We start from the raw sequence: 27814 nt of genomic DNA on the forward strand, positions 1-27814 counted from the left end.
TCCTTCCTTCCTTCCTTCCTTCCTTCCTTCCTTCCTTCCTTCCTTCCTTCCTTCCTTTCTTTCTCTTTCTTTTTTTCCTTCCTGCCTTCCCTCCTTCTTTCTTTCTTTTTTTTTTTTTTTATAGGGTCTCGCTTTGTCACCCAGGCTGTAGTGCAGTGGTGTGAAGGTGACTCACTGTAGCCTCCATCTCCCAGGATCAAGCAATCTTCCTGCCTCGGCCTCCTAACTACCTGGGACTACAGGTGTGTGTCACATGCCCGGCTAATTTTATTTACTTATTTTGTTTATGTGAGATGGAGTCTTGCTCTGTCACACAAGCTGGAGTGCAGTGGCATGATCTCGGCTCACAGCAACCTCCGCCTCCTGTGTTCAAGCGATTCTCTTGCCTCAGCCTCCTGAGTAGTTGGGATTACAGGCGTGAGCCACCATGCCCACGTCTCAATAGGGTTGTTTTCAGGAGGGTCCTCAGTTCTCTCTTTCTTTTGTATTGGAGGCCACAGTTACAAGATCAGGAGAGGCTCGCCTGAATTAGAAGCTCACCTGGTCCATCCCTTATTGAATAATGAGATACTGGTTCACATCAAAGAATCAAGGCATTTCATTTGCCAATTTCAATCTAAGTGGAGAAACTGATGGTAGCTAATAAAATTGTGTCCTCATCAAAGGGAAACTTACCTAAGGCTTTGAACATTTGCATTCCTCCATATTTTCCTTCAAACAGAACAGTGTTGTTTAATGGGTTGAAGGCACGGCACATTCTCACTAAAACCACTTCCAAGCAACCTATGAGTAAAAAATAAAATAAAATAAAGTAAAATATACATATATATCCAGTAATAAGAAGTTATTACTGCATATAGCTAAGAGACTTTCAAGAACTTTAAAACACACAGAGAGACACATACAGACACACAGGCACACACCTGCAGAAATCCCTTAAGTTCCTTCCCCTAAAATAACTATTAGGTTGGTGCAAAATAATTGCAGTTTTGCCATTGAAAGTAATGGCAAAAACCTAATATATTTGCACCAACTTAATATGGTAGAAATAAAGTTTTCTTGATACTTACATGAAGAATTAAGGAGAAAATATATTTTACAGGTGGCTAAGCTGGAGGGCAGTGACATTACTTGTTGAAAATAAATTTCTCTCTATTTTTTGACTAATATTGAAGCTAGTTCGATTCTTGAATTCGCAATTGATGAAATGAGAGCAAGAATTTTGTCTGCAGTGATAGGCAGCCATGATTATTGTATTCACTCTTGCATCTCCAGGACCAAGAAAAGTTTCTGGCACATAGTAGTTGCTAAGTAAATATTTATTGAATGAATTTGTTTACTACCATTGTTTTTCCCTTTGAGCACTATTAACATCCTGAGGAAATACTGCTGCATAGCTTCTCCATGTTTTGGAGAAATGGACTTTTGCCCCATAGTGTAGTTGAAGTTAACAGCCAGACTCAGCAGCCACAGATTTGCATGAGAGCATCATACTGGTGATTAGCCTACAACTTTGGTACCTGTCTTAGGCCACCACTTTATCTTTGTGTCTCTGTTTTATTTCCTTTGCTGTAAATATGTTTGCTGATTTCTCTCTGCTTGTCTTTGGTATGTCACCTAGCATAGAGGCTTATACATGGGGAGGATTTGCAAGTATTAATTGAAGGAATGCTTTTCTGACACACACAGTAGATGGGTACCATTTATTGAGTAGCTACACAATGGAAGGAACTTTCTTTGGCCTCTTACATTCATTTTTTATCTTTGCTCCTTACAGTAACTATTTCAGATGAGTTTATGAGCCCTATTTTATGGAGGAGTTACGCGAGGCCTACCTTTTTGACTAGAGTCAACATTTTTACACCAGGTAGAGATGTTAAAGATTATATGGTTCAGTGGTTCCCAAATGTCAGCCCATGGATTGGCTATATCTGAGTGTTAGTTAGAGATACAGTGAACTGGGTTCCCCTCCGGGAGATTTGGATTCCATGGGACTCACGGTGCCCATGTCTCTGAACTGTCAATAGTCACCTTTGATGTTGTTGATGCAATTCTGAGTTTGGAATTCATTGTTTCTAGTCCATCTCTTTATTTTACAAATGAAGAAACCGCTATCTAGAGAGTTTAGCTCAAGGTCACATATCAAGTGTGGCAGATTTCACTTTTCAAAGAGGATCAGAAAAAATATCTTCCATCCCATATGTTTTCTAGGACCTTACCACTCCCCTATCAAGTAGTGGAATCCATGTCTCCTGTCCTTAAATCTGGGTGGGCCTTCATGACTGATGGTATATAATGGAAATAACAATATTTTGTTTTCTGAAGTTAAGTTAGAAAAGTCTATGCATTTCTGCCTTGTTCTCTTGGGGTGCTAGCTTTTGGAGCATAGTGATTATGTTGTGAGCAAGTCCAAGCAGTCTATGGAGGGTCTCACATGGAGAGGAACTGAGGCCCCCAGCCCAGTTCCAGGCTGTCAACCAGCACAACTCATCAGCCATGTGAATGAGCCAATTTGAAAGTGGATTCCTCTGCCCTCAGCTGAACTGACTCAGTGAATGCCACATGGAGCGGAGACAAGGTCATTCCTGCTGAGTCCTGCCCAAATTGTAGCTTTGAGAGAAAATAAATAATTCCTGTTGTTTTAGTTAAATTTTGCAGTGGTTTAGATGACTGGTACATCAAGTTGGCACTTCAGTCTAGGTTTTCATCAGCTAGCGTCATTGGGTAAAGAAGCAGCAATATCTTAGAATAACAGTTATATTTGGCCCAAGTTCAAATGCCAACTTTGCCGTGTACTGGTTTTGTAATATTGAACATAGATCTTCACTTCTCTGAATCTTTTCCTCCTCCTCTGTAAGATGGAAATAATAATATAGATCTCACAAGATTACTTGAGATGTCATAGGGAAACATAAACATATATGTATGTTATTTTACATATGAGTATGTTACTATTATTATCATGGCCTAGGACTATGAAAATTCACATAAACACCATCGTGGTTCTTATTTTCTATTTTCAAAGGGGCCCAAGAAAGACAAATAATTTCTTTTTCCTGTTTGGTAATAACATCTGCAAAGTCAATCATATGCAGAGTTTCTTGAGCTACTTCCATTAAAATTGTGTGTGTCAGAGAGTGTGTGAGGGAAGGGTAGGGAAAGATTAGAGTACCGTGGAGTTTCTCCTGGTGTATACTGGCTGCAGGCAATCCTCATTAAAATGATTGGAAATGACCACAGAGGCAGAACTCAGCTAGCCTGCATTTTTTTTTTTCCTTTCACAGAAGGCAAGGAGTACATTTTAGCGCCAGCTCAGCAATTCAGCCACCTTGACACGCTAATTACTTGCACTGCCTGTCAAGCTGTGTATCTCAACCTCCGCAATTAATAGCTCCACTTTCAATAAGCAAAATTGTATTTGACTTCAAAGGGGAACTGAATGAGTATCAGGGCATTTTTATTACTGAGCGTTTCCTCGGGGAGTTGGCTGACAATGTGGGTGGTAGAAATGAGCTGCATATCGGAAGGAGGATTTTCTAGAACCAACACAGTGCTGAGGGCTGACCACATCCTTATCTGAAATAGGCCCCCCATGAATCTTCTTGCTTACCTGACTTCAGAAGTAGAATTTGATCATTTTGACAGAGCTCCATGAAGCCTGTTATCCGCTTTGCAAACTCCACCACGTATTGGATGGCGTGAGTGATCTGGATGGCACATTGTTGCCACAGTGCTTCCCTGGACTTCAGGAGAGAAGACGCACAATGTAAATAGGGCGAACGACGTATGGAGAGTCAACAGAACACTCAGATTTGCCTTCCTGGTGCTTACCTGTCAGTTGGGGCCCAAGGAGGGAATTTATATGATTCCTTTAAAAAAAGAGGACACTACTTTTATTTATTTTTCCCTGAGATAACATTTTGACCTGTTTGGACCTCAGTAGGCCAAAATGATCAAAGTACTGAGGCTGAAATAATAGCAACATTGTTTATAGTATGTAAGGATAGCTTTGTTATTTTCTTTACTATTTTTTTCCTCCTTTTCCTCCTTCTCACCTAAACGAAGCCTGAGTTTGTAAAGAAAATAACAAATCTATTTTTACATACTATTAATACAAAAAGCAAAGCTTTGCATTGAGGGATAGCGGTTTCATTCACAGGCTTCCATGACGTCGTTTTCATGGGTACCTGATGGACACTAAATTTGTAATATTTTTATGTTGTGTCTTTTTTCCAGACCTACAAAGATTGTTTTCGGCATAAAAGAATTCTGAGGAAAAGGGCATTATATCAAATCAAATCATTCTCCTAAGTTCAATAGAATCCCCCAGATATATTTTAGTCCTCAGGTTATTTTTTGAAATGTGTTAATTCTAATTTGTATTGACCATAGCAACGCAATACCTTTGTTTCCCTATTTATATAAAATACTAAGATTTAATTGTTCTGGTGGAGAAAATCAGCATATTGTAAACATTTATTTAGATATACGCACACTTGTATATTTTATTAAAGTTTCATCTACTGGTAGATTTTGTAATTGGGGATCTCTATCCCAAAGTAATATAATGTAAATGCTGAAAACAACAATAAATTCCTCTTAAAACTTCTTCAATAAATCCAAAGAAATAACATAGTGTAATTATAAAAATACGGGATGAGTTGTTCCTTTTTTTTGGACTCTTTTTAACATGTAGGGCAAGAAAAAAATTTAGAAAGCTTTGTTCTATATATTTGTTGTGTAAGTTTGTGACAGTTACAACTATTGTGATTATTACATTGCTCCTGCTTCTTGCCTCCACCCAAGAAGTCACCAAGAGATGTTCTAAAGTCATTTGATGAAGGCACAGTCTCTGTAGTCACTCACATAGGGCAGTGGTTTTCAATCAGGGTAGTTTTGCCTCCTTGGAAACAGGTGGCAGTATCTGGAGACATTTCTGGTTGTCACAAGTGTGTGTGAGGGCGATGCCACATCTAGTGGGTAGAGCCAGGGATGCTGGTAAGTATCGAATCATTTGCAGGATGCCCTTACAGAAAAGAATTGCCCAGCGCAACGTGCCAATAGTGCTGAGTTTGAGCAAGACAGCAATAGGGTAATCACAGAAAAACTTTCTCATGGTTGCCCAGAGTACCTTGCTTTGATAAGCTTTAATTTCTTCGTAGGTGTGGGTCTGCCACGCCAGCTGGTGCAGCTCTTCCATGGTGTATTGACATGTCTCCAAATGGGACTTAATGATGTTCTGTGCAATTCGATCTGTGAGAAAAGATATCAAGTCAAAGTTTTGTGAATAAAATCACTCTGCTCATTAGCTTTTAATGTGTTTACTATAAGAATGCCTTTTGGAGATACTCCAACTGTATTAAAGTGTCTTTAACATTGCTCTCTATCTTAAAATCTTCAGACAAACTCTTTATTGCCTTTTTTCAACTTTCAGTATTTTAATCAAAATTTACTGCTTTCCTCCAGATCTTTTGATCACAACTTAGGGGTTTTATAAGTTGTAAACCATTCAAAGGTATTTATTTATAAAAAAGACATAAAATTATCATATTTCTTGCTTTTGGGCTTGAAAGTCAACTAACAGTCTTAACACTTGTACACCAAAACACTTTAAAATATTTTGAAAAGCACTAGAACCCTATTGTTTATCTCAGAAAGGGGGCATTAAAATATAAATTTATTTGCCTATATATGTTTTAAAAGGAAGCATTAAAGAATAAACTAAAAGAAAGCCTATGTATAGAGGAAATAGGGAATAGAATGCAGGGACAAGGAAAGAAATTACATTTTCTGATAATATTTTTGTAGATTTGACTTTGGGGCAATGTAAACATCTGACATAATAATAGGAGAGGTGGTAGACACAACACGATATTGGCTTATGAGTTGATAATGATTGGAATTGGGTCATAGGGACCACTATATTCTCTTTTTTAATTTTTTACATAATAACCTTTTCTTTTAAAAGTTTAAAATGATTAAATGATTATATTCACAAAAATTAGTAGCAAGCACAGTTTTGGGCAGTTTATCTCAATTCAGTTGTATTTCACGTTGTATCTTAAATACCAATCATTTTGGGTTTTGAGACATGAAAGTTGAGCAATAGAACCAGATAAAAGGGGAGAGCTGTCCTTTATAAAAGCCTGCTGTGGGAGATCGAGACCTCCTGGTCAACACGGTGAAACCCCATCTCGACTAAAAAAACACACAAAAAATTAGCCAGGCGTGGTGGCACACTCCTGTAATCCCAGCTACTCAGGAGGCTGAGGCAGGAGAATCGCTTGAACCTGGGAGGTGGAGGTCGCACCACTGCACTCCAGTCTGGGTGACAGAGCGAGACTCCGTCTCAAAAACAAAGCAAAACAAAGCAAAACCAGCCTGCTGTGAGTCCCCTGAAGGCGGCTAGAGCTAGGAGGCGGTCCCTTGTAATCCCACCTGCTAGTTGAAAATAAACTTTTCTTGTATTTCGGGTTGTGCCATTTCACACGTAAGTTCTGTTCTTTCTAAACGGCCAGCCCCATTTCTCCAGGACAGCCCTCAAAGCAGCATTTGGGTGTCTCCTTTCTATCTCACTCAGCTTCTGGTGTACAGGGTATGAAGTAAATTACATTTTAGTGATGTAGAGAACAAAAATTTGTAAACTTAAGCTTCTAATAAATTTTCTAAATAAAAATCTCCTATAGACCATCACCTGGCACATTGGAAACACTGAATAAATGGTAGCCACCGTTATCCTTATTAGGACAGTCTACATAGTTTGTCATCAGGGGAGCAATATGATGACTCCAGTGGAGATAAAATTCAGGGGATATATTTAATTCTGCAATCCATCCTACTGAAGGAAGATATTTCAATATTTATTAGAGTTTTTCAATCAAAATAAAATAATACATGTAGAAGATGCTACCAAATGCTAACTTCTGACGATAGTTCTACTCTCGGGTTCAGCATTGAGCATTTCAAGACTTGGATTGCTCATGATATTACAAAATCCTTTCTTTAGAAAATCCTGTATTCGAAGTTTTATTGAACATTCTTCTACAGTATAAAAAGGATAAAAATTCCTCTATCCATCATATTAAAATAGATTGGTATGTCATGGCTCATCATTTTTCAATTTCACTGGGGCAGTCTAATTGCTTAGAATCTAGAAAACATATTTGCTCTCCAGTAGGTATATAATGATAACAAAAGATTTTATAGCTTTATAGTTTTCAAACTATTATCTTCTTGGTGTAGTTTGTTTTCATCTTCAAAGACATGCTGATGTGTTGGTAATTTACAGGCTTCAAGGTTTATAAACAAGACAATCATTGCCACTCACAATTGTATTATGAAAAACTCTCTGTTCCTTTATGATATCTGCCTGGAACTGTTGGCCGAAGCTTAAGAATTCTCTGGCCTTCTGATATCAAAATATAGGAGTCTATGGTTTATGAGGAAGGGTAGGTACAATAAATACGTGAGAAGGCTAAGGAAATAGGAAATTAAATCCACGTGCATGCTTCAGGACTCAACCCGGATGGCCATGCCTGGTGAAAGTTTCCCTGCCAACCATGTCCTCAGGAAGAAGGGCTGGCTGCCATCACACTTTGATTCTGCCTTAATTGAGCCCTTGTTCCAGTGAGACTCCTACTGTGGTTATTTGAATCCCTATGTTTGTCCCACACCCTTCAAGATTATGAGCTTTTCAAGAACTGGATAGCAGATCCCAGCATAATGCTTTCATATATTCATTGACCAAATATTTTTGAGAAGGTACTCTATATCAGGTCAAGGTACAGATTAAAAAACAAAGATTTTGGCTTTTCTATTCTTTTCCTTTCTTTTTCTTTTTTCTTTTTTTGAGATCAAGTCTCACTCTGTTGCCCTGGCTGGAGAGCAGTGGCACGACCTTGGCTCACTGCAACCTCCACCTCCCAGGTTCAAGCTATTCTCGTGCCTCAGCCTCCCGAGTAGCTGTGATTACAGCTCCTTGGCTTCCCAAAGTGTTGGGATTGCTGGCGTGAGCCACCACGCCTGGCCTTGGTTTTTGTTTTAGAAAGGTGACTTTGGTCATGGTAAAGATGGGATGGCATTAGTGAGTACATGAAATTAATCAGGCTGTTGCGAGAATTCAGGCAAGCTCTGAGGAAGGTCTGGACTAGGTCATAATGACAGAGGTGGAGTGGAGGAGCTAGATTCAAGACAATTTTGAAGGAGAATACATGGGACCAGCAGATGTGGCACTGAGAGAAAATATTAAATACAGTAGGTGCTCAACCAGTGTTGAGTTAGGGAAGATAATGCTGAAGATGATCCGTCCATCCCTTCTTTCTTCCTTCAATTGTCTGCTTTATTTCGCAAAGGACTTGTAAGAGTTAAGATTGATCCTTTGTTTGATGATCTTAAAGCCTAAGCACTCAGATGGCTTTGAAGTCAAATGGTAAGCAGACAAAATTATTTTCCATATCCTTGTGGTGGGAAATACAAGTCAAATCTCTTTTGAGCATAAGGCTTATTATGAATGGCAATGAAGGCAAAAGCACAGTAGCAGCAATTGCAGACACATTCCTCCCCCACTTTCTCTCACTGTTCTGCAGTGCAGAGGTGAGCCACATGCAAAAACCAACTTGACCCTCTCAAATCTCAGGTTGATACAAGACACGGTACAGCTAGACTTAGTCTCATGGGAGCAAGGCTGGAGGGCTCATTCTGTCAATTAGAAAGATGCTTGAATGTCCAAGGAGATGGTTTGCTTAGACTGAGAGTCTGCAGTTGTGAAAAGAGAAGGATTTAAAAAGAAAGGCCAAAGGAGAGACAATGAATACAGTATGCAAAGTTCCTGTTGGGAGCCAAAGGAACTTTCAAGAGTCCTTGCTTGGAAAAGTAGAAAACGTAAAAGTAAATGTAGTCCTCTCTAGGGACCAGCCACATGAGAAAGTCCAGACAAAAGAGACTGAGGTAAAAGAGCAGAGGATATGGAATCTTTCTGGGCAATCTCACATCCTTCATCCGTTACCCTAACTTGGATTGCAGCTGTTTTCAGCTCAGTTTTTGTTGGATTCTTTGACTGGCTTGGGCTGCAGATGGTACATGTCGAAGAAGAAGTCAGCATGCTCTGTGCTGGAATAGTAAGTCCAACAGGAATATTGCCCAGATAACTAACTGATGGGAAATTCCACCACCTCCAAAGGAGATGCACACGAACTCTATGCTCTGCGATTCCTCAGACCAGGGATGAGGCTGGAGAATTCTTAAGTGGGTGTGAAAGAAAACTTGTAATGAAAATGCAGCTACATCTTTTTAGTAGTTAAGATTCCCTACATGTGTTCAGTGAGACAGAGGTTTGTTCAGTTTACTAAGAGTATGTGGGCTGCTTTGATAGTTAATATAATCACGTAGAGGAAAGAAAAAACAATTGTATATGCTCAGTCTGTCCAGTCATTCCTTTTAATCACGATAAGGAAAAAGTGAACATTGATGCAGGCAAGGAAAAATTGGGTGTGTATTACAGGTTAATATTAAGTCCACATTCCTCATTTTCTATTTGTTAATTTCATGAACAATCACTTGCTATCACTTTCTCTCTTTCTCTTCCTTTCCCTTCTATATTATCATATGTATAAACACGTAAAACCTCCCCTCCGCAAAACTGCTGTTTTGTTTTCAACTTTGGCCCTGATACTATTCTTCATGGAAGGCTTATTTGAATCCAAGATTTATATTCAATTAACATAATTTGTAACTTTATATATTAAGCAACTTTATGGGATAGAAATGGCAATGTGTGATTCAAATAAAAAAAAGTCTTAGAAAGTGTTAAAATAATTGATATAGGTAAATATACTTCTGCATCACTTTGATGAAAAAATATTTTAAAATATTGTTAAAATTGTCACACCTCCCTAGAAGTCTTAAGGGTAATCTTTACTTTTGATGTGGGCAATAAGAAGAGAGAAATTAAATTTTTGAAGGGAAAACTACAATAAAATTGATGGTAATTCTCAATAGTGTGTGCAGTAATTATAGAACCCTGGGGCTGGAACTAACCTCCTTCCTTCATTTGCAAATGGACTGTATCCAAATAATCCTAGAAATTAGTTGAGTCTCCTTTCTCGCTCTCTCTCTCTCTCTCTCTCCGTCTTTCCCTGAGTCTGTAAAGGACTTCTACATATCCTATCCCATTCTCAATACTCTTCATTGTGATCTATTAATAAATCAAAGAAGAAAGTCCAATGTAAGGATCTACAGCATGATTGAGATGTGCGTGATAAGGTTTATACAGGCAGGTAAATAGAGTTTTAAAAGGTCAATTATATCAGACGATGTAAAAAGGTGTAAGAATAATATTTTGAAGCAATGTTTAAAGAAATACATGAAAAATAACTTCTCTTACATATTGATCCACATAGTTAAGCAAAGTTTGGAAACAAGTCATCCAAATTACCTAATTCTATGTAGAAAGAAAAAGGGCTACCTCTGCTTATTTTGGTGAGAAAGAAGTAAACTGACAAGCAAGGTGACAATGTCTTGTTTATAACTGTGATGTTATAAAATAAGGACCAGCTTGCAGCTACTAAAATAGCAAGTGACCTTCTGCAGCTCTGATTTCAACCATTCAGCGGGTTTTTTTCCACCAAAGCGGCTTATTTTAGCTTCACGAGACATTTCAGCAAATGGCGCTCTCCAAAGGCTACGGTGTCTCAGATACGGATTGCACGGGTAGTTTCATTAGAATCCCACATCCTGGGAGTGGGGAAAGTTGAGTATATCTTTAAAAACTGCTGCTTTCAGTGTTATTGCCAAGAGCACCCGAGGCCCAACTGCACCAACGCGAGAAAGCTGAGACTCAGAGCTATATATAGCGCTAGAGGGTGTTGCTCCTGAACTTCCTAATTCTCTACCCCCGCTTCCTCCCTCCATTTTTTCTTCCTCATGAGAAAGAATGGTTTCTTCCTGGAGAACTATACCCTCTATTCATTTTTCTCCACAAGGGACTTTTTTTTTATTTTATTTTAAAGTTTTAAGTATTCTTCCTAAAGTACCGTATCTCAGCCTCAATCGAAGTGATTAATGAATTTTTAATTTGTCACTTGCCTTAAGGATCTAGAGTACCACTGAATTCTCTGTTTAGTTTATACTACTAGTGTGAAAATGGAATTCTTAGGGGATTCACTTTGAATTAGTGGCAGGATATCTCTATGGACTTGCTCAAGGCATGTTTTAAGTGCCTACTTTAGGTTTTCATAATATCAAGATTTCTTAGAATCTGTGCTCTTAGGTGGTAACTAAAACATATAAAAACAGTTGGTTGAAAGGTGAAACATTTAACCAAATGCACACACGTTTTCCTTTTCAAAACAGACTGCCAGTTTTGTTTTCTGTCATTAGATAGAACAAGTCTAGTGGTTTGTCACTGATGGCAATGTCAGAAAAGACAATGTCATTTAAAGACCTTTCTGATTTTTCTAATCCCTAGAGATGGTTATTTTTAGCATAAATAGAATTCTGCTGTCAGAATAAAACCATCAATATATTTAAGCTTAAAACAGCAATCTATTAGTGTTCTCTAGATTCAAAGGAAGACTAGTAGATTTAGAATTTCGTTTCCTTAATTTTTTTAAGCAGAAATTGGGAGCATCAATAATTTATAACTTATTTGTTGGCTCAGTTCATGGTCCAACCACTCATTACTTCCTCCTCAATTAATCAGGATAGCTTTCAGTCTCCTTTACATGCAAATTCTGTTGCCAACTCACATATCAGAGAATGGCATAACTGATTTTTACTTCATGCAGACCTGAATATTCTAAGACCAATTTGCTCCTAGAGTTCTTCAGAAAAAAATATGTTGACAAAATGTAAGATTATGCTGTTAACTTTTAAAAACGATAAAAATATAATAAAATACAATTCAATAAACTATGAAATGGAAAAAAATTAAAAAATCAGATTAATGCAAGTAATAGTAATAGCTGGGCAAAAACCGAATGAATAGATTAATAAAGTAATTAACATTTTCTCAAATTTTAGGAAGCTGAAGTAAGATAGCATTTTTTTTTTCTTTTGAGTTGGAGTCATGCTCTGTCGCTTGGCTGGAGTGCAGTGGTGCCACCTTGGTTCACTGCAACCTCTGTCTACCTGGCTTAAGGGATTCTCCTTTCTCTGTGTTGCAGCTAGCTGGGACTACAGGCACGAGCCACCACACCTGGCTAATTTTTGTATCTTTTAGTATAGAGGAGGTTTACACCATGTTGGCCAGTCTGGTCTTGAACTCCTGGCCTCAGGTGATTTGCCTGCCTCAGCCTCCCAAAGTGAGCCACCGTGCCTGGCTTCAAGTAAGACAGCATTTTCTAATAGAAGGTAAGAAAGCAGGAAGTAAAGCCGAAAGAATCTACATAGCATTTGTGTTTAAACAGAGTATATCCAAAGCGGGGAAAAAAAGCACAAGCAGCAAAAACAAGTTAACTATCTAAGAGGGTGCTTTCTTTATTTAACAACAGAAAGCTGTTTTGGATCACAAGCATTTTGCTGTATTGCAAGTGTGTGTCTAATTTTTGGGAAATTAGAGTTTCCTTTCTTGAAATCGGGTGACGAAATTGAGAAAGAATCTATTATAAAAAGATTACATTTAAAAGTGAACTTTTACAGTAAAAGATCTCCTTCACAGAACAATCAGAAAGACTAATTTACTTAAATGTCCTGCAGTTGATGAGTTTTAAGGGAGTTACATAGTAAGACCAAGGAAGTCAACATGGCCCCTTTCAGTCTTTTAGTTTGTGCATTTGGGGAAGTCGCTTAACCTATCTAACTCCATTTTTTGGGGTTTGATCCTCCATCTGCAAGAGGATTTGGCATCAGCGATGTTTTCTAAGTGCTGTATGAAGCTTGACAACTTGAGTCTGGAGAGGCTACATGAGAATTTTCTTCCAATTATTTTGAGGTGGAGTCCCGCTCTGTCACCCAGGCTGAAGTGCAGTGGCGCGATCTTGGCTCACTGCAACCTCCACCTCTCAGGTTCAAGCAATTCTCCTGCCTCAGCCTCCCAAGAAGCTGGGATTACAGGCATATGCCACCACACCTGGATGATTTTTGTATTTTTAGTGGAGACAGGGTTTCTCCATGTTGGCCAGACCGGTCTCAAACTCCTGACCTCATGTGATCCACCCCCCTCGGCCTCCCAAAGTGCTGGGATTATAGGCATGAGCTGCGGTGCCCGGCCGACGTGAGAATTTTCTTTGTTTTGACGCATGAGGGAGAAGCCTTGCAGAGTTACAGAGGGTGAGAGTACGGTTTACAGGCTTAAAAGCACTTGAAGAGTCTTAGATAGGACAAACCAAAACAGCACAATCCAGAGGCCATGAAAATCTTCCTTTAGTCTCCTCAAAAACTGCACCTCCACACGCTACCAAAGGACAACAAATGGGTCACAGATGATGAAACCTCATTATGAAAATTGCTCAGGGCCATCACTAGGATTGATTTTCACCATTTGAATTTTGTTGACATATGGATTGATTGTTAATTTAAACAGATGCAATCTCTCCCCCACCTCGCCACCCTTTTGGAGGTTTAGTCAATTCATTTCTGACCTTTCGAAGAACTAATTTAGAGGTAATCTTTGGAGGCCATTTTTATATTTTCAAACACCCTAAATTTTAAAAAGTACATTGGTAATTTAAATAATGCACTTAATTGACTAATGCTTTAAAATAGTGGGTTTTTATGGTTCCTTATTGTGTCAAATTGTTCCAGAACAAACCTCGCTGAAAACCACATAGCAGTTCCTCAAGAGGCCTCGTAAACATGCCTCAAACATAAACAGCAAATTCAGTCTCCTCAGTAATAAGATTATGTTGTCAAGAGAAAGCCTAAACAAAAAATAAAATAAAACAAACAAAAATTTTTTTTCCAGCTGGGACAGTTTCCAGCAGGTTTCCCCACATTTGCAAACATCACAGAAATAAATCCTGTATTGGTTAGCAGAGAGCACCCGTTAAATTGGTTGCATACCATGGTAATCACACCAGAGTATACTAATCTCCATCAACCTTGTGATCAATTGGCATTTCTGTGTTCCATAGCCCATGTGGTATTTTAACCCTTACCAACTCTTCTAAAAATGGGTGCTTGAAAATGTGGCTAATACATTCACCCCCACCAGTGGAAAAGTAATTCAGAGCTCTGAGAGCCAATGTCAAAGCTTGCAATGCCTTAAAAGTATGGCTTCTCTGCAGTATAACATCTTGAAATACAATTCAATGTGGAAACTGTCATTAGGGGCTGATTCTGAGGTCACTTCATAAACAGAAACATTTCCTACTCCTCCAAGTCACAGGCAGAACCTCCTGAAATCTCCTTTCCTTCTGCTTACTGTAGAAGATTTTATGATTACTATGGCTTTTGAAATTGAATGTATAAAATGGAGTTGGCTTTCCAGTAGCTTCTCAGTAACATTTGTTGTTGTTGTTGTTGAAAGAAGATTCTAGAATCTTCTTTCGAGGTTCTGAATTCTAAGACAAAATGTGATCCCAAACTAGTTATCTCCAGGAGAAATACACTGAGGAAGATAAATTTTGCACAATTTCAACTCAAAATAAAAAAGGTGCTTTAGAAGATTAATGTAATCTAGTGAATTGCTAGCACATTGAGAAAACTGTATTAACAGAGGCACAAGCATGTAGTGACTGATATGCACACATGTACATAAGTACATAAGTAGATATGTAGGTCCATGAGTACTTGAATTGAGCATATATGTGTGTGTTGTTTGTGACGTAAATCATATTTATATTTGTTTGGAAACTGGCTGGTTACAAAGTGCTTTGTATACATTCTACCATTTATTGCAGTTGTGGGGAAGCACTGCACATGTTATTAGGTGATTGTAGACCATCATTGCAGGGTTATGAGAGGATATCTAGAAAGATATGCATTCAGGGCCGGGCGCGGTGGCTCAAGCCTGTAATCCCAGCACTTTGGGAGGCCAAGATGGGCGGATCACGAGGTCAGGAGATCGAGACCATCCTGGCTAACACGGTGAAACCCCGTCTCTACTAAAAAAATACAAAAAACTAGCCGGGCGAGGTGGTGGGTGCCTGTAGTCCCAGATAGTCGGGAGGCTGAGGGAGGAGAATGGCGTAAACCCGGGAGGCGGAGCTTGCAGTGAGCTGAGATTCGGCCACTGCACTCCAGCCTGGTCCACAGAGGGAGACTCCGTCTCAAAAAAAAAAAAAAAAAAAAAAAAAAAAAAAAAAATATGCATTCAAATAACCCTAGGGATTAACTGTAGAGTCCGTGGTTCCAGGTATCCTCTACAAAAATTCCTGGCCATAGACTGGTTAATACTATAGGTGTAACCATGATAGGGGTTCTAGGAATATGACAAACTGGCCCCAAACTGGAAGAATTCCTTTTTGAGATAGAAAGCAGAATTTTGAAATTAAGTAGGCTTTGGGAGATATTCTGGGGTTGACACAGAACATGGTGGTGTTAAAATTTCAGAAGAGTCAAGTAAGCCCCTTTCCAATGATCCAGGTGACCCAGGTAGGTGGGTTCCTTAGTAGTCAAGAACATATCTTCTGCCAGGCGTGGTGGCTCATGGCTGTAATATCAGCACTTTTTAGAGGCTGAGGTGGGTGTATCACCTGAGGTCAGGAGTTCGAGACCAGCCTGGTCAACATGGTGAAACCCTGTGTCTACTAAAAATAAAAAAATTAGCCAGGCCTGTAATCCCAGCTACTCGAGATTCTGAGGCAGGAGAATCGCTTGAACCTGGGAGGTGGAGGTTGCAGTGAGCTGAGATTGCACCACTGTACTCCAGCCTGGGTGATAGGCAGACTCGGCTTAAAAAAAAAAAAAAAAAAAAAAAGAACCTATCTTCATTTTATGAACATATTTGCTTTTTCTTCAAGAGGAGCTTGGAAGTGATCAGGTTGTACTGAACTAGGGAGGATAGGTGTGTTTGCCCGAAAGCTGCATCTGTACAGCAGCTCACTCTTTAGTTGGATTGTACATGAACTTGGAGTGGTTTGGGATTGGCTACAAGCCTTTCCTTGAGTTGCTCCTGGTTGTCTTTGACATTCATTTTAATCTGATTTCTTTTTTTTTTTTTTGGAGGGTGGATGGAGAGAAGAGGCTGGTGTACAGTTCTGACTTGGCAGTGGGTTGTTAACTGCATGTTTGTCATTTCACTCAGTGAAAGCCCCGAGTATTGTCCTGCTCTCCAGGAGGGAGGTGTGCTGGCTACTGCCATAGACAAGTTATTCAGCATCATTCAGAATTGCTTAGTTGCTTCCCAGTACTCTCCTCTCTTCTACCCTATTCTTGTCTGTGTCCGTGGCTATAACAAGGGGGGAATATTAATGCACATGACCAAAGCTCTCTGGAAGGTGAGAGAACCATAGTCTTTAAAAGTCATTTGGTCCAATTGTCTTATATTTCAGATGGTGAGACAGAATCTCAGACAGCTGGACTAATTTTGAATACGTTCACGTGGCTAGTATGCAGAGTTAGGACCTCCAGTCTCAATGTACTTTCCCTAAATTGCCTGCAAAGGGTGTGTGGTTGGGGTGGGGGTGAGAGAGGGGTTAGATGATAATGAAAGTTCACAAGATGTCTCCTCTCAAGGCAAGGAAGAAAGAGCTAAACACTGAATTTTCCTGTCCCCATATTGTTCAAATAATTTTTCTTGCTAGTTTGGTCTACTTCTATCTGTTTTAATGATGTATTGGACAGTTACTTCTAAATGGAATGCCCACCTGTATTTGATACAGGTTCTATCACAGGACACAGGAAATATATAGCAAGAGTTAAGTTCTATTCTCTGCACCATTTCTTCATGGGTAGTTAGATGTGCATAATAGATTTAAACAGTATAAGATATTTATCCTTAAAAGCATATGCCATTAAAGGTGCTGCTTTAAGACCAAAGCATCTTCTTGGGGTTCTTGATAAGCCACAATTGAAACACCACCACTTTTAATAGAATTCTGCAAAATAAAACACTACTAGTAAAATCTTCTGTATTTTTATGTAGCCTTACTAGAATGAGGTAGTACATTACAGGGACTAGATTGCTTTCAGGCCAATACCTCTTTGTAATCTCCTTTAACTATTAATACTCAGTTTCTGTAATAGGTGAATTTTTAAAAAAGAGATTTATATTTATTTATGATGCTTAACATTTCAGGTTCTATAAATAGAACACAAAAGCAATATGAAAATAAGTCTATGTTAAAGACTATACAAGAAGAGATCAATTAATTCACATTTCATTGTCTTTATCTGGAGAGAAAATTACTGAATAGAAGAGCAAACCAAGGTAATGTTTGTAAAAGGCAATGTATACCCTTAGCATTGTAGCTAATTTGATGGATTTTTTACATATAAAAAAGCATGTTGTTTGGCTGTTTGAATTGTCTTGTTATCTGGGATCTTGTAGATACATTGTCAATCACTTCCAGCTTAAATAAGCTTTCATTAAGAGTATTAGTCCTGCAGAGTTCCCCAACTCATCTGAGCTCGTTAGTGGTGGAGCAAAGACAAGATGTTCTACTTTCCTTTTCTGCATGTTTACGGAGCATCTTTTAGCTAGCTTCCTCCCCTTGCCACCAACCACTGCAAAATTTTATCCCTAAAGATATAACACATCCATCATGCCAGCTTGAAGTAAAATTCCAGCTAAACCCATTAATATTGCTGTCTAAATGTTAATTTTCAGCTTACTTGTTGCCATTCTTTTATTTCATGGCTTATTTTCCTACAGTTTTAGAAAACCCAAGAATGTAACTCCTGAAATGTTTCATGGTTTTCTGTTTGCTTATCCACATTTTATTCCCCTCAAAAGTAGGGGAATAAAACATTCCTGATAAGAGATGTGGCTCAGGTTGATCAATACCTGCCATCTCCCTCACCTCCAGAAGAATGTGGTAGCATCCTGCCCAGAACGTATTCTATAGGATGTGGTGAATTGCCATGACTGTTCATTTTCATGGTATCTCCTAGATGGTGAGGGCAGAAACCTTGTTCTGCTCTTCCTGAGTGTATGGCACATTGTAAAAACAGGTATTTGAAGAAATGCCCGGCAGTCTAGGACAGTGACTTAACATTAACCTTAGAATTCAAGTTTTATCACGTAACTAACTCTGTATCCTAGGAACATCACTCACTGTTTCAGACTCTCAATTTCTTCATCTGTACAATGAAATGGTTTCTTCACTGCACACCTGAAGGAATTGGTGTGAGCCTCAAAATCACTAAAATGCGTGAAAGGATTTTCTACATTTTTCTCCATATATCAAACATTATCATGAGGGGCCTTAACCTAGGAATTTTGTAGTTTCGTTGGTGAACTTTCAGTAAGACAAGTTTGGTTTTCGGGAGAATATTCCTGACTCTGCTAATATTCAAAAATTGACTTTTTGGGATCTGCATGCAGTTGCTTATACAGTTGTGTTATGGTTTTACATGCGTGTTTTATCAAATATTTTAAACTCTTGATATCTATTCTATATGGACTGACCTAAAAACTGGTTTTCAAAAGCGATCTGCTTTTAAGATGACCCCATATCAGAAGCATAATGACCTAGTTGCACACATTTCATTATTCTCTTAGAATCCAGAGGAAGCAGATCAGGACTTCCGGTAGCCAACGATGATGTTAAATTTTTTTTTGGTGTGACATAATCTCAAATTCACCCAGTTGGGATGTGGCAAAATCCGATTTTCAGTTTTATATGCATAGGGTTTTTTTCTATGGCAAGTTGCCACCAACCAGATTGGTTTAGATGCCCATTAATCAAATCAAGTCAAAATGACAGCGTGCATACTCTGAAAGCTCCAGTTTGCAGCGCCTAGAAGGAGGTCAGGTAGGCAGCAAACACCAAACCTGTTTTGCTGTGAGAATAGCAGTCAGCTTGGGAGGAGCTGCCATTGGTGGGAGGAAATACAGTATAATGGTTAGAAGAATGAGTTTTGATGTTACTCAGTTATGGGCTCATATGTGTTCTTTGTTTTTTACAAGTTATATAACTTCTAAGCCTCGATTTTTCCATCAGTAAAATAAATACACAAATACTTACATAACAGGCATAATGGGATTGTTATGAGGATTAAAATAGGACATTGCTCATCACAGTGTAGGTGCTCGATCAAAGGTAATTATATTTGCAATAACCAGTGATATTAAGTAGTAGTCAATTAAAATATCAGTTATATTATTAATAATAATGGTGCTTACACATGATAGGTATTGTACGAAGAACTCATAAATATTAACTCATTTAATCCACACACACAGATAAAGACTGTTACTGCCCTAAGTTGACAACTGAGACTCAGAGAGGTTAAGTGAATTGTTTAAGGGAAAAGGCACAATTGAGTTTTGAACAAAGGCACTTTGACTCCAGAAGCAGAGTTCTTAGCCACCACACTATACCACAGATGCCTTCCTGCCCCGTGATACTGTCAAGGATTTAATATTTTAGTGAAATGAATGTCAATGTTTTGGATGGTGCAGGAAAGACAGGAAAGACACTATTGTGGCTCTTCATAGGTACCTAGATTCAACACTCATAGAATGTGTTTGTGCCCACTAGGTGGCATTGCTGTTTTAACGAAATGTGAACCAAGCCAATATTTAGGCTTAGGGGTCTGCTAAATTTGAGAGCACTGGCAGGACGGTACATTTGGATCCCTAAATGTCTGATGAAAAAATCCTCCAATATTTGAAACATATTTAAAGATATCTAAAGACTAGAGGTTGAAACAATTGAGAAAAATATATGTGAGTTTATTTTGCATGTCAGTGTCTGTGCAGAATATCTGGATAAATTTTGAGATTCTCTAGTCTGGTTCTATCAGTTCACAGGATAGACTCAGGGTCAGAGGGGAAAAATGACTTGTTCAGGGTAACCCAGACCTGATGGTTTGGCTGTAGTTCTCTTTCCATAATATTTCCTGTGGTTGCTAAATCATAAAAAAATTATGATTTATGAATTCTTAGAAGACTCCCCTTTTGAATACAGGGCAGAAGATTGCTCCACTGTTGCGAGTTTTTGTTTTATAAGGATTCAAACATGTCTCCCAAATTAATAGTAGACTCAGGAACTTAGATATTAAGTAGTATAAATGCAAAGGAAGGTGCCTTTTCCCTCTTGAAAAGATCGAATGACTGTTTTAAATGACCATCCCTATTAGTTGACAATGCAGTTTATGAATTGAGACCCATGGAAGGTAGCAGGTTAACAGAGGAGTGGAGGGACTCTGGAATCAGACTGTCTGAGGTGAACCCTGGCTCTGTCATTTAGTAACTATAGGACTCTGGGAAATTATGAGACATCTCTAAGCCTTGGTTTCAGCATCTGTATAACAGAAATATTCTTTTAATTTATCTTTTAAGATGTTCATGAAAAATAAATGTGTGAAGGGCCCATGATATAGGAGAAACAAGGTTAAGGACGACAGTAATAATTGACTATTTTTGTTATTATAGTTGATTTTTTTTTTTTTTTTTGAGACGGAGTCTCGCTCTGTGGCCCAGGCTGGAGTGCAGTGGCCGGATCTCAGCTCACTGCAAGCTCCGCCTCCCGGGTTCATGCCATTCTCCTGCCTCAGCCTCCCAAGTAGCTGGGACTACAGGCGCCCGCCACCTCGCCCAGCTAGTTTTTTGTATTTTAGTAGAGACGGGGTTTCACCGTGTTAGCCAGGATGGTCTCGATCTCCTGACCTCGTGATCCGCCCGTCTTGGCCTCCCAAAGTGCTGGGATTACATGCTTGAGCCACCGCGCCCAGCCCCGATTTTTTTTTTGTATGTCTCTCAGCTGTGAAAGTCATTACAGGTGCTTTGTCAACAATGTTACTCACTGTCACCTGCTGAATTGCTAAAAGGGAGAAACAACACTTCAGGTTTATAACTGTGTACCATCGCTTCTTCCTCAACCAGATGGTACAAGTAGCCAAGAATATGGCCATGTATTTCATGATGTGTTCACAGCAGCTTAATTTAAAACACTTGTAGGCTTTAGGCTCCTATTTGCAGGTTAGACAGAGAAGGTGACTGAGCATGCAGCATAAAACAGTAATAGCTAAGAGTTATTTAGCACTTCCTGAGTGCCAAACATTGCTGTGTTTTACATGTATTAACTCGTTTAAGCTTTACAATGTCCCTGTGAGCTACAAACCTGTGCTTTCCCCCTTGTAAAGATGAAGGAACTGGGATTGAGAAACTTGCTCCAGCTTAAATAATAAGCCAAAGAGCCAGGATTTAAACTCAGGTAGCACAATTCTTAATCGCTCTGCTCCGCCACCTCTTTGGGTAACATGTCAAGAGCCTTCGAAGGTTCCTGAGCTGTAACCTGCTTTCTCCAGTACACTAAATATTGCAGTGAAGCCTGGGATCACATCGCCACTGTTTGCTTAGCTCTTCTAGGCTACTGTTAACATGCCACCCTGTTACCCAGGAGAGTAATGTGTTAAATAAACCTACTTCGATATTTTTATGGCAGTTAGTTGATGAGATTAACTGGTTAAACATTTAATAGACTCCTGCGTTTGATGGAGTAAAACAAAGTTGCAGCGGGTCAGAAGAGAGCTTGACTAAGACAGGGCACTCTTGAAGATCGCTCCTTAGGAATCGGAGGAAAGAGGATCAGCTTTCTGATGCAATCATGCCTGTGACTAGCTTATTTGTTACTCTCGTGTTCCGTAACATTCCAGACTACACTCTTTTCATTGCTGTAATTCAGAATCCCATATGGAATTCTTGAATTCAGATTTACAAGAGCCTTGGCGGTCTTCTGGTCTATCGCCCTGACTTCACCAAGAAGGAAGCTGAGATACTGTTTGCTTAAAGTTTGTCCCCATTTATCTTAGAGGAAGAGTTGGGCCCCTGTTCGTTTGGTTATTCCACACTGTTTCTATATCCTTCAGCAATTTCACTTTGAATAGCATCAACTTTGAATACATGCCGAAATTTCCCTGTTTATACCAATAACATTTTTCCTTCAGTGAGAACCCAAATTCAACAGATAGCATCTGTTCTTTACAGATAGCATCTTTCTATTTATAATTTCTTCTTTCTTCCTTTGCTTGAAATAAACTTTTATGGGGTGGGGAAAAATGACATTTATTAGAATATATTTTAAAATAAATTTGTTTTCTCAGTAGAAGCTGTGAATCCAAGTAATTCAATTTAAATCTAAGAAAATGACTATATTAAATAGGACCAAGGTAAATTCAAAGCAGAATCTCAGAAAAAGCCACTGGGAGGAGACTTCCACTTACCGATTTCAGTCATGGTTATCCCTGGTGCTAACTGCCCATTGTTGAAAGAGCTATAGGTAAACAAGTTGGGTACCGATGTGAGGTCGTAGATAGGTTCTTGCTTTATCTGTTTGATTCCAGTCATGTCAAGTCCTGACTGATCAGGGGACGGTTGACCGGAATCGACATTGTAATAACCCTCAGACTTGGGCAGGTCAATGACGTGCCCGTTGGCATAAGTGCCGCTGGTCTCGTTGTTCAGGTTGCTCAGGCCGTTGCTAATGCTGCTGCTGTACACCCTGGCAAGGGCTTCTGCCTCCCCACTCTGCTGCTGCCGCTGTTCTTGCAGCCGCTGCTGGTGCTTCTGCACCTCAGCATAGAGGCTGTCCCTTTGCTTCTTGGACATCCTCCCAAACTTCACAGCTGGGTTGGAGAGAAAAGCAGAAAACAGCACTTGTGGTTATCATTCGTGTTAACCACCTCAGGTACAATGGGTCATGGGATGGTTGTGCCTTCAACATCAGATGCACACATGTCTAGCACCATCACTTAAGAACCCATTCATTTCCACTCCACATCTGGGGAAAGGTTGTATTCAGAGGGTTCCTGTCTTGGTTTACGCCCACAGTGAGAAATAAATCTAAGCCAGGAAGAAATAGAAAAACTTATTACGTATTTCTCATTGCCATGAAGTTAGAAAGCATGTTTTCCTCTTTTTTTTCTTACCTGTGAAAAAAAATCACAAAAAACCAAAATACCGAAGACCAAAAAAACCAAATACCAAATTAGCAATAGAACCCACTATTAAAATGTTAACCAACTAACTTTTATTCATTAGGATTACTAGGTCGCTAGATTGGACCCTAGTATTTCACTTTCAAATCTATTTTCTGTTTTCTTTCTTAAATTTCTTTTTACTTTTTACAATAATTTTCTTTAAGAGACAGGGTCTTGCTCTGTTGCCCAGGCTGGAGTGCAATGGCATGATCATAGCTCACTGAAACCTCAGGCTCCTGGGCTCAAGCAATCCTCCTGCCTCAGCCTCCTGAGTAGCTAGGACTACAGGTGCATGCCACCAGGTCCAGCTATTTTTTTTTTTTTAATTTTTGTAGAGATGGGGCCTTACTACATTGCCCAGGCTGATTTTGAACTCCTGGCCTCAAGCAAGCCTCCTATTTCGGCCTCCCAAAGTGCTGGGATTACAGATGTGAGCCACTGCACCCGGTCAGGTCGATTTTCTAAATAGTGTGTTGGGTAAGACCAAAGGCATGGGGCTGGGTGATAAAACATAATTTTAAGTGACGGCATCATTTGCCTTCAGTTGGCTTTTGGGATAAAATGATAAGAATCTTTGGAAAATAGCAATTTGGGGCATCCGATGCCCAGCAAGTGATCAAAACAGTAACTATCTTTTCTTCACTTGCTTACCACTCCCAAGTTTTATTTTTCCTATCTCTTCTGGCAATATTCTCAGGCAGTCTGAGGAAAAAGAAGGAAGAAGTGCTGCAAGTAGTCACAGAGTAATATCAAGGTGCTTTCATTTCAATGTGTTGTTTCTTCGGATACTTAACCTCCTGAACTGTTGTGAATATTGACATTTCTCCTCACAGATTGTCAACTGCCTTTTTAGGATGTGAACATCCTGAGTCACAGGACTACCTTCTCTGAATTATCTAGCATTGTTCAGCTCATGTTAATAGTGGGGGCTATGGCAAACTTGGAGGCTCCTGTCTGAGTTTCTGTTTTCTGTTCTTTTGTGGTGGTATGCCCACCACCTCTTGGTATTAGGAGCTCAGAGAATGGAGAAAGATGGAAATGGAGTTTAGAAAAAGGCTCAGTTCCTGGATTCAATCAGGAGGGTTGATGCTCTTCTGAGAATATCTAAATGGTGAAGTGCTTAAGAACTATCTAGCACAAAGGGAACACAGAAGAGAGTCCCACAGTCTGAAAGACCTGCCATTCACCCTTCTCCTCCAATATTCTTCCAAAATTCATTTTCTTTTTCCATTGGGTACAGAGCTACCATATTTATCTGAGCATAGGCTGATCAGAGTGGAGACTGTACTTCCCCATCCCCCTCACTGGCAGGTGTGTAGGTGATTAAGTTCTGATTCACGGGAAGTAAATGGAAGTGTCGCATTCACTTGTGGGTATTGGGGCATGTTTTCCTCCTTCTTGCCTGCTGGATTGTGGATGTGAGGGCTGGGCTTGAAGAAGCCAAACTCTTTCTGTATCTTCTTAATCCTTCTTAAAAACCTACATTCTGGGGCCAGGCGCTGTGGCTCACACTCCTAATCCCAGCACTTTGGGAGGCCAAGGCGGGCAGATCACGTGGTCAGGAGATCAAGCTCATCCTGGCTAACATGGTGAAACCCCGTCTCTACTAAAAATACACACACACACACAATTAGCCAGGTGTGGTGGTATGTGCTTGTAGTCCCGGCTACTGGGGAGGCTGAGGCAGAAGAATCCTTTGAACCCGGCAGGCGGAAGTTGCAGTGAGCCGAAAGAAGTTGCAGTGAGCCGAGACTGAGCCACTGCACTCCAGCCTGGGCGACAGAGGGAGACTCCATCTCAGAACACAAAACACAACACAACACAACACAACAAACAAAAAACAAACAAAAAACCGTACATTCTGGCTTTCTGATGCTGCCTAAGTAGGAAAACGAAGTGATAATTATCTAGTAATTTTTTCTGTGTGAAGACAAACAATCTGACTCATTCAGACTAAACTCCCCTTTCCATCTTAGTGGTTGGTTTTATATGGTCTTGAATTGTTTAGATCATTGTATTTAACTTTGTTTGTAGAGACACTACCTTTATTAGATTCTGATTCTCAGAGACAAATTTATTTGCTTACTAATTGAGGTGACATTTCCGGTTTGTCTATGTACCGAATTCTACAGTAACTTGTGGGGCAAGCTTCCTCTGTATCTTTATATTACATCTTTCTAAGCAATTTATTACATATTATTCTCTAGGGGAAAAACACCTTTTGTATAGGAAAAAATAAACAACTATAAATATCGATTCAGAAAGAACTTCCCCTTCTCCCCCAGGAAAGGAGAGCTCTGTATTTGCTGCCCCTCTGCCCTTTGTGTTTGGGTAGGTTCAGAATAGCTCTTTGTTGTAGAGTTGTGGAAGTGAATACAAGGTTTGTATCCATTGCTATAGATCAGGATTTTTTGTTTTAGCTAGGGTAGATCTACTTTCTGATTTATTTTAGTATAGTAATTTTGCATTTTATTGGTTTGAAATTTATAGGAATTAAAGACTGAGAATAAGAAACTCTTCTAACATAAATACAGAAACGTGTTTTTTTTTTTTTTAAACTCTTTTCCCATTAATCCTTGCTTTAGATTTCTGTTTACTCTATATTTAGGTGAAATATACTTTGTGGAGGACTGATTGCATTAATGACCCTGATTCCTCTTATCTATTTCTTTCCATGCCCTTCCACATGTCAGTTTGCAGTGCTCTTTCATTCTTTGCAGGCATCCTGCCCAGGGTCATGTGACCTACTGTGGACCAATGGAATATTGACAAATGTGACACAGCAGAGACTTGAAAAAGGCTTGTGTGATTGTGGACCTCACCATGACAAGGACATGCCTGAGCTATCTTGCTGGAGGATAAACTTGCTGGGGGATATGTGAAGCAGAGCCAAATCTCCTTGGTCATACCAGGCAATGCCATCTACAATCAGCAGAGCCATAGAACTGACCTGCTGCTGATGTACGCAGAAATCTGCTGTTAACTACAGACATCATAATCACAAGCTAACAATGTCAAAAGAGTATGTTGTGAAGACTTCTGCCACAGTTAACATCTAAAAACTCAACAAAGAAAAGCTCTGCATTTTTTACAAAATTGACTTATCAGGTCACTGAGCAACTGAAATATTTTCAAAGAAGCAACTTAAAACTACTACATTTTAGAGTTATTTCAGGTGTAATCCTAAATCAAAGACTTCACTGACAATGACTCTAATACTATTCTATGATTAATTTTCCATTTATTTCAGAAACATTGATGAGTCAGTGTTTCAGTTTTATGCCCCTTCTTACAATAAGAGTGGTGACAAATTTGGGAAAAAATTACAGTACATGGCCAAAATAAACCCACTGACTTTCTTAACATAATTCATGTTCACTATTTGTAAATACATTTGTTGAATGCATAGAACTATTTTAACAAAGGCCATGTTAATATTTCAAATATTAGCATTCTTCTTATCACTACATATTAATCAGACTGCCATATATTTTAACTGTTTGCCCCTCTCAAACTTGAATTATTCTGTTAATGACATTCACTTGACTGTAAAGACAGCCTCTTGTTAAACTGCTACCTCTTAAAGAAACCAGCACAATTTTGTATACATTGCAAGTGCTTTATAAATATTCAACGATGATGGTATTTGCTTATGATATGCTCTTAACCCTCCTTTTGATCCCATAATAGCAAAGAACAATTTTATGTGAAAGTATAGGAAATCATTTTATATTTATTTGAATTGTGGTATTCTAAACGGAATGGAAGTTTTGATATTTGAAAATAAAGTCATAGCTCCTTCAAAGATTTCTATTTACATAACACATGAACATGTGTTTTTGGTTTCAAGAGAGCCCAACTGACTATCATCTATGACTTTCTATAAATTTCTAAAATTATTTTATCTACTACCTTTGGTTGTAAAGTTCTCTATATTTACATTTTGCTGCTTACCAGTGAAACTGGTCTTAATTTAACTCTTTTCAGCTTCAGAGATGTGCCTCTTCTGCCACCTTTTTTTTTTAGTGCTGTAGGCTTTGTATTAGAAGTCTGATTCAATCTAACTAAGCCTATTCATTATTTTAAAATCCCTCTCTTCTCCTTCCTCTTTTTCTCCAACAGAACTCCCTGTGATGTTGAAATGTTCTCTGTGCTTTCCAATATGGTAGCTGCAAGCTGCATGCTCCTAATGAACACTTGAAATATAGCTAGTGTGACTGAAGAACTGAATTTTAAATTTTATTTAATTTAAATTCATTTACATTTAAATTATTTATATAGTGACATGTGGATTGGGCAATGCAGTTCTGGATAGAAGAAGCTTAATCTGTGAAACCTGTCCTTTTAGGGCAATTTCTGTCTTTTTGTAGAGACATGCCACTCGGGAGGACATATTCTAGTGAGTATCAATTTGTAGTAGCACAATTGGAAACAGTTATCCTGAAGATTCCTTTGTAAAGGGTGTAGGAAAAAGAAAAAAAATAAAATGATAGAGAAGATTCAGTGGGCTTATGCATGCTACCAGTTCACACACAGACACACACACCCATGCACACGTGCCTTTACCTTTTTATACACATAAAGACACAAGTATGTGTATTCCAAGTGGATTTGATTTTTGATTCTTTGCTTAAGCTAAATTTGAACAAATTCATTATTGATAAATTTGATGACTACTGATATATTTTCGATAGCTAATACACCAATAAAGCAGTGAAATTTCAGGAGAGAATGAAAATCCAGTGTTTTCAACAGTTATTTTAAGCTGTCTCCTAGTGGCCACAGTAAA

General features: G+C 39.0%; 1 protein-coding gene across 2 annotated transcripts in view; it reads right to left on the minus strand.

The window, feature by feature from the left end:
• The window catches only part of RORB (RAR related orphan receptor B), a 191388-nt gene that overhangs the window by 22739 nt on the left and 140835 nt on the right, over positions 1 to 27814 (minus strand). For both annotated transcript variants that reach the window (XM_017855784.1, XM_017855786.1), the window contains exons 4-7: positions 22270 to 22671; positions 5132 to 5253; positions 3611 to 3743; positions 676 to 783 (exon numbers count right to left, since the gene is read on the minus strand). In XM_017855784.1, the coding sequence (XP_017711273.1) occupies positions 676 to 783; positions 3611 to 3743; positions 5132 to 5253; positions 22270 to 22671 (765 nt within the window). The remainder of the gene's footprint in view (positions 1 to 675; positions 784 to 3610; positions 3744 to 5131; positions 5254 to 22269; positions 22672 to 27814) is intronic.

Source organism: Rhinopithecus bieti, unplaced genomic scaffold, assembly GCF_001698545.2.
Source record: "Rhinopithecus bieti isolate Rb0 unplaced genomic scaffold, ASM169854v2 scaffold_41145, whole genome shotgun sequence".
Classification (NCBI taxonomy): Eukaryota; Metazoa; Chordata; class Mammalia; order Primates; family Cercopithecidae; genus Rhinopithecus; species Rhinopithecus bieti.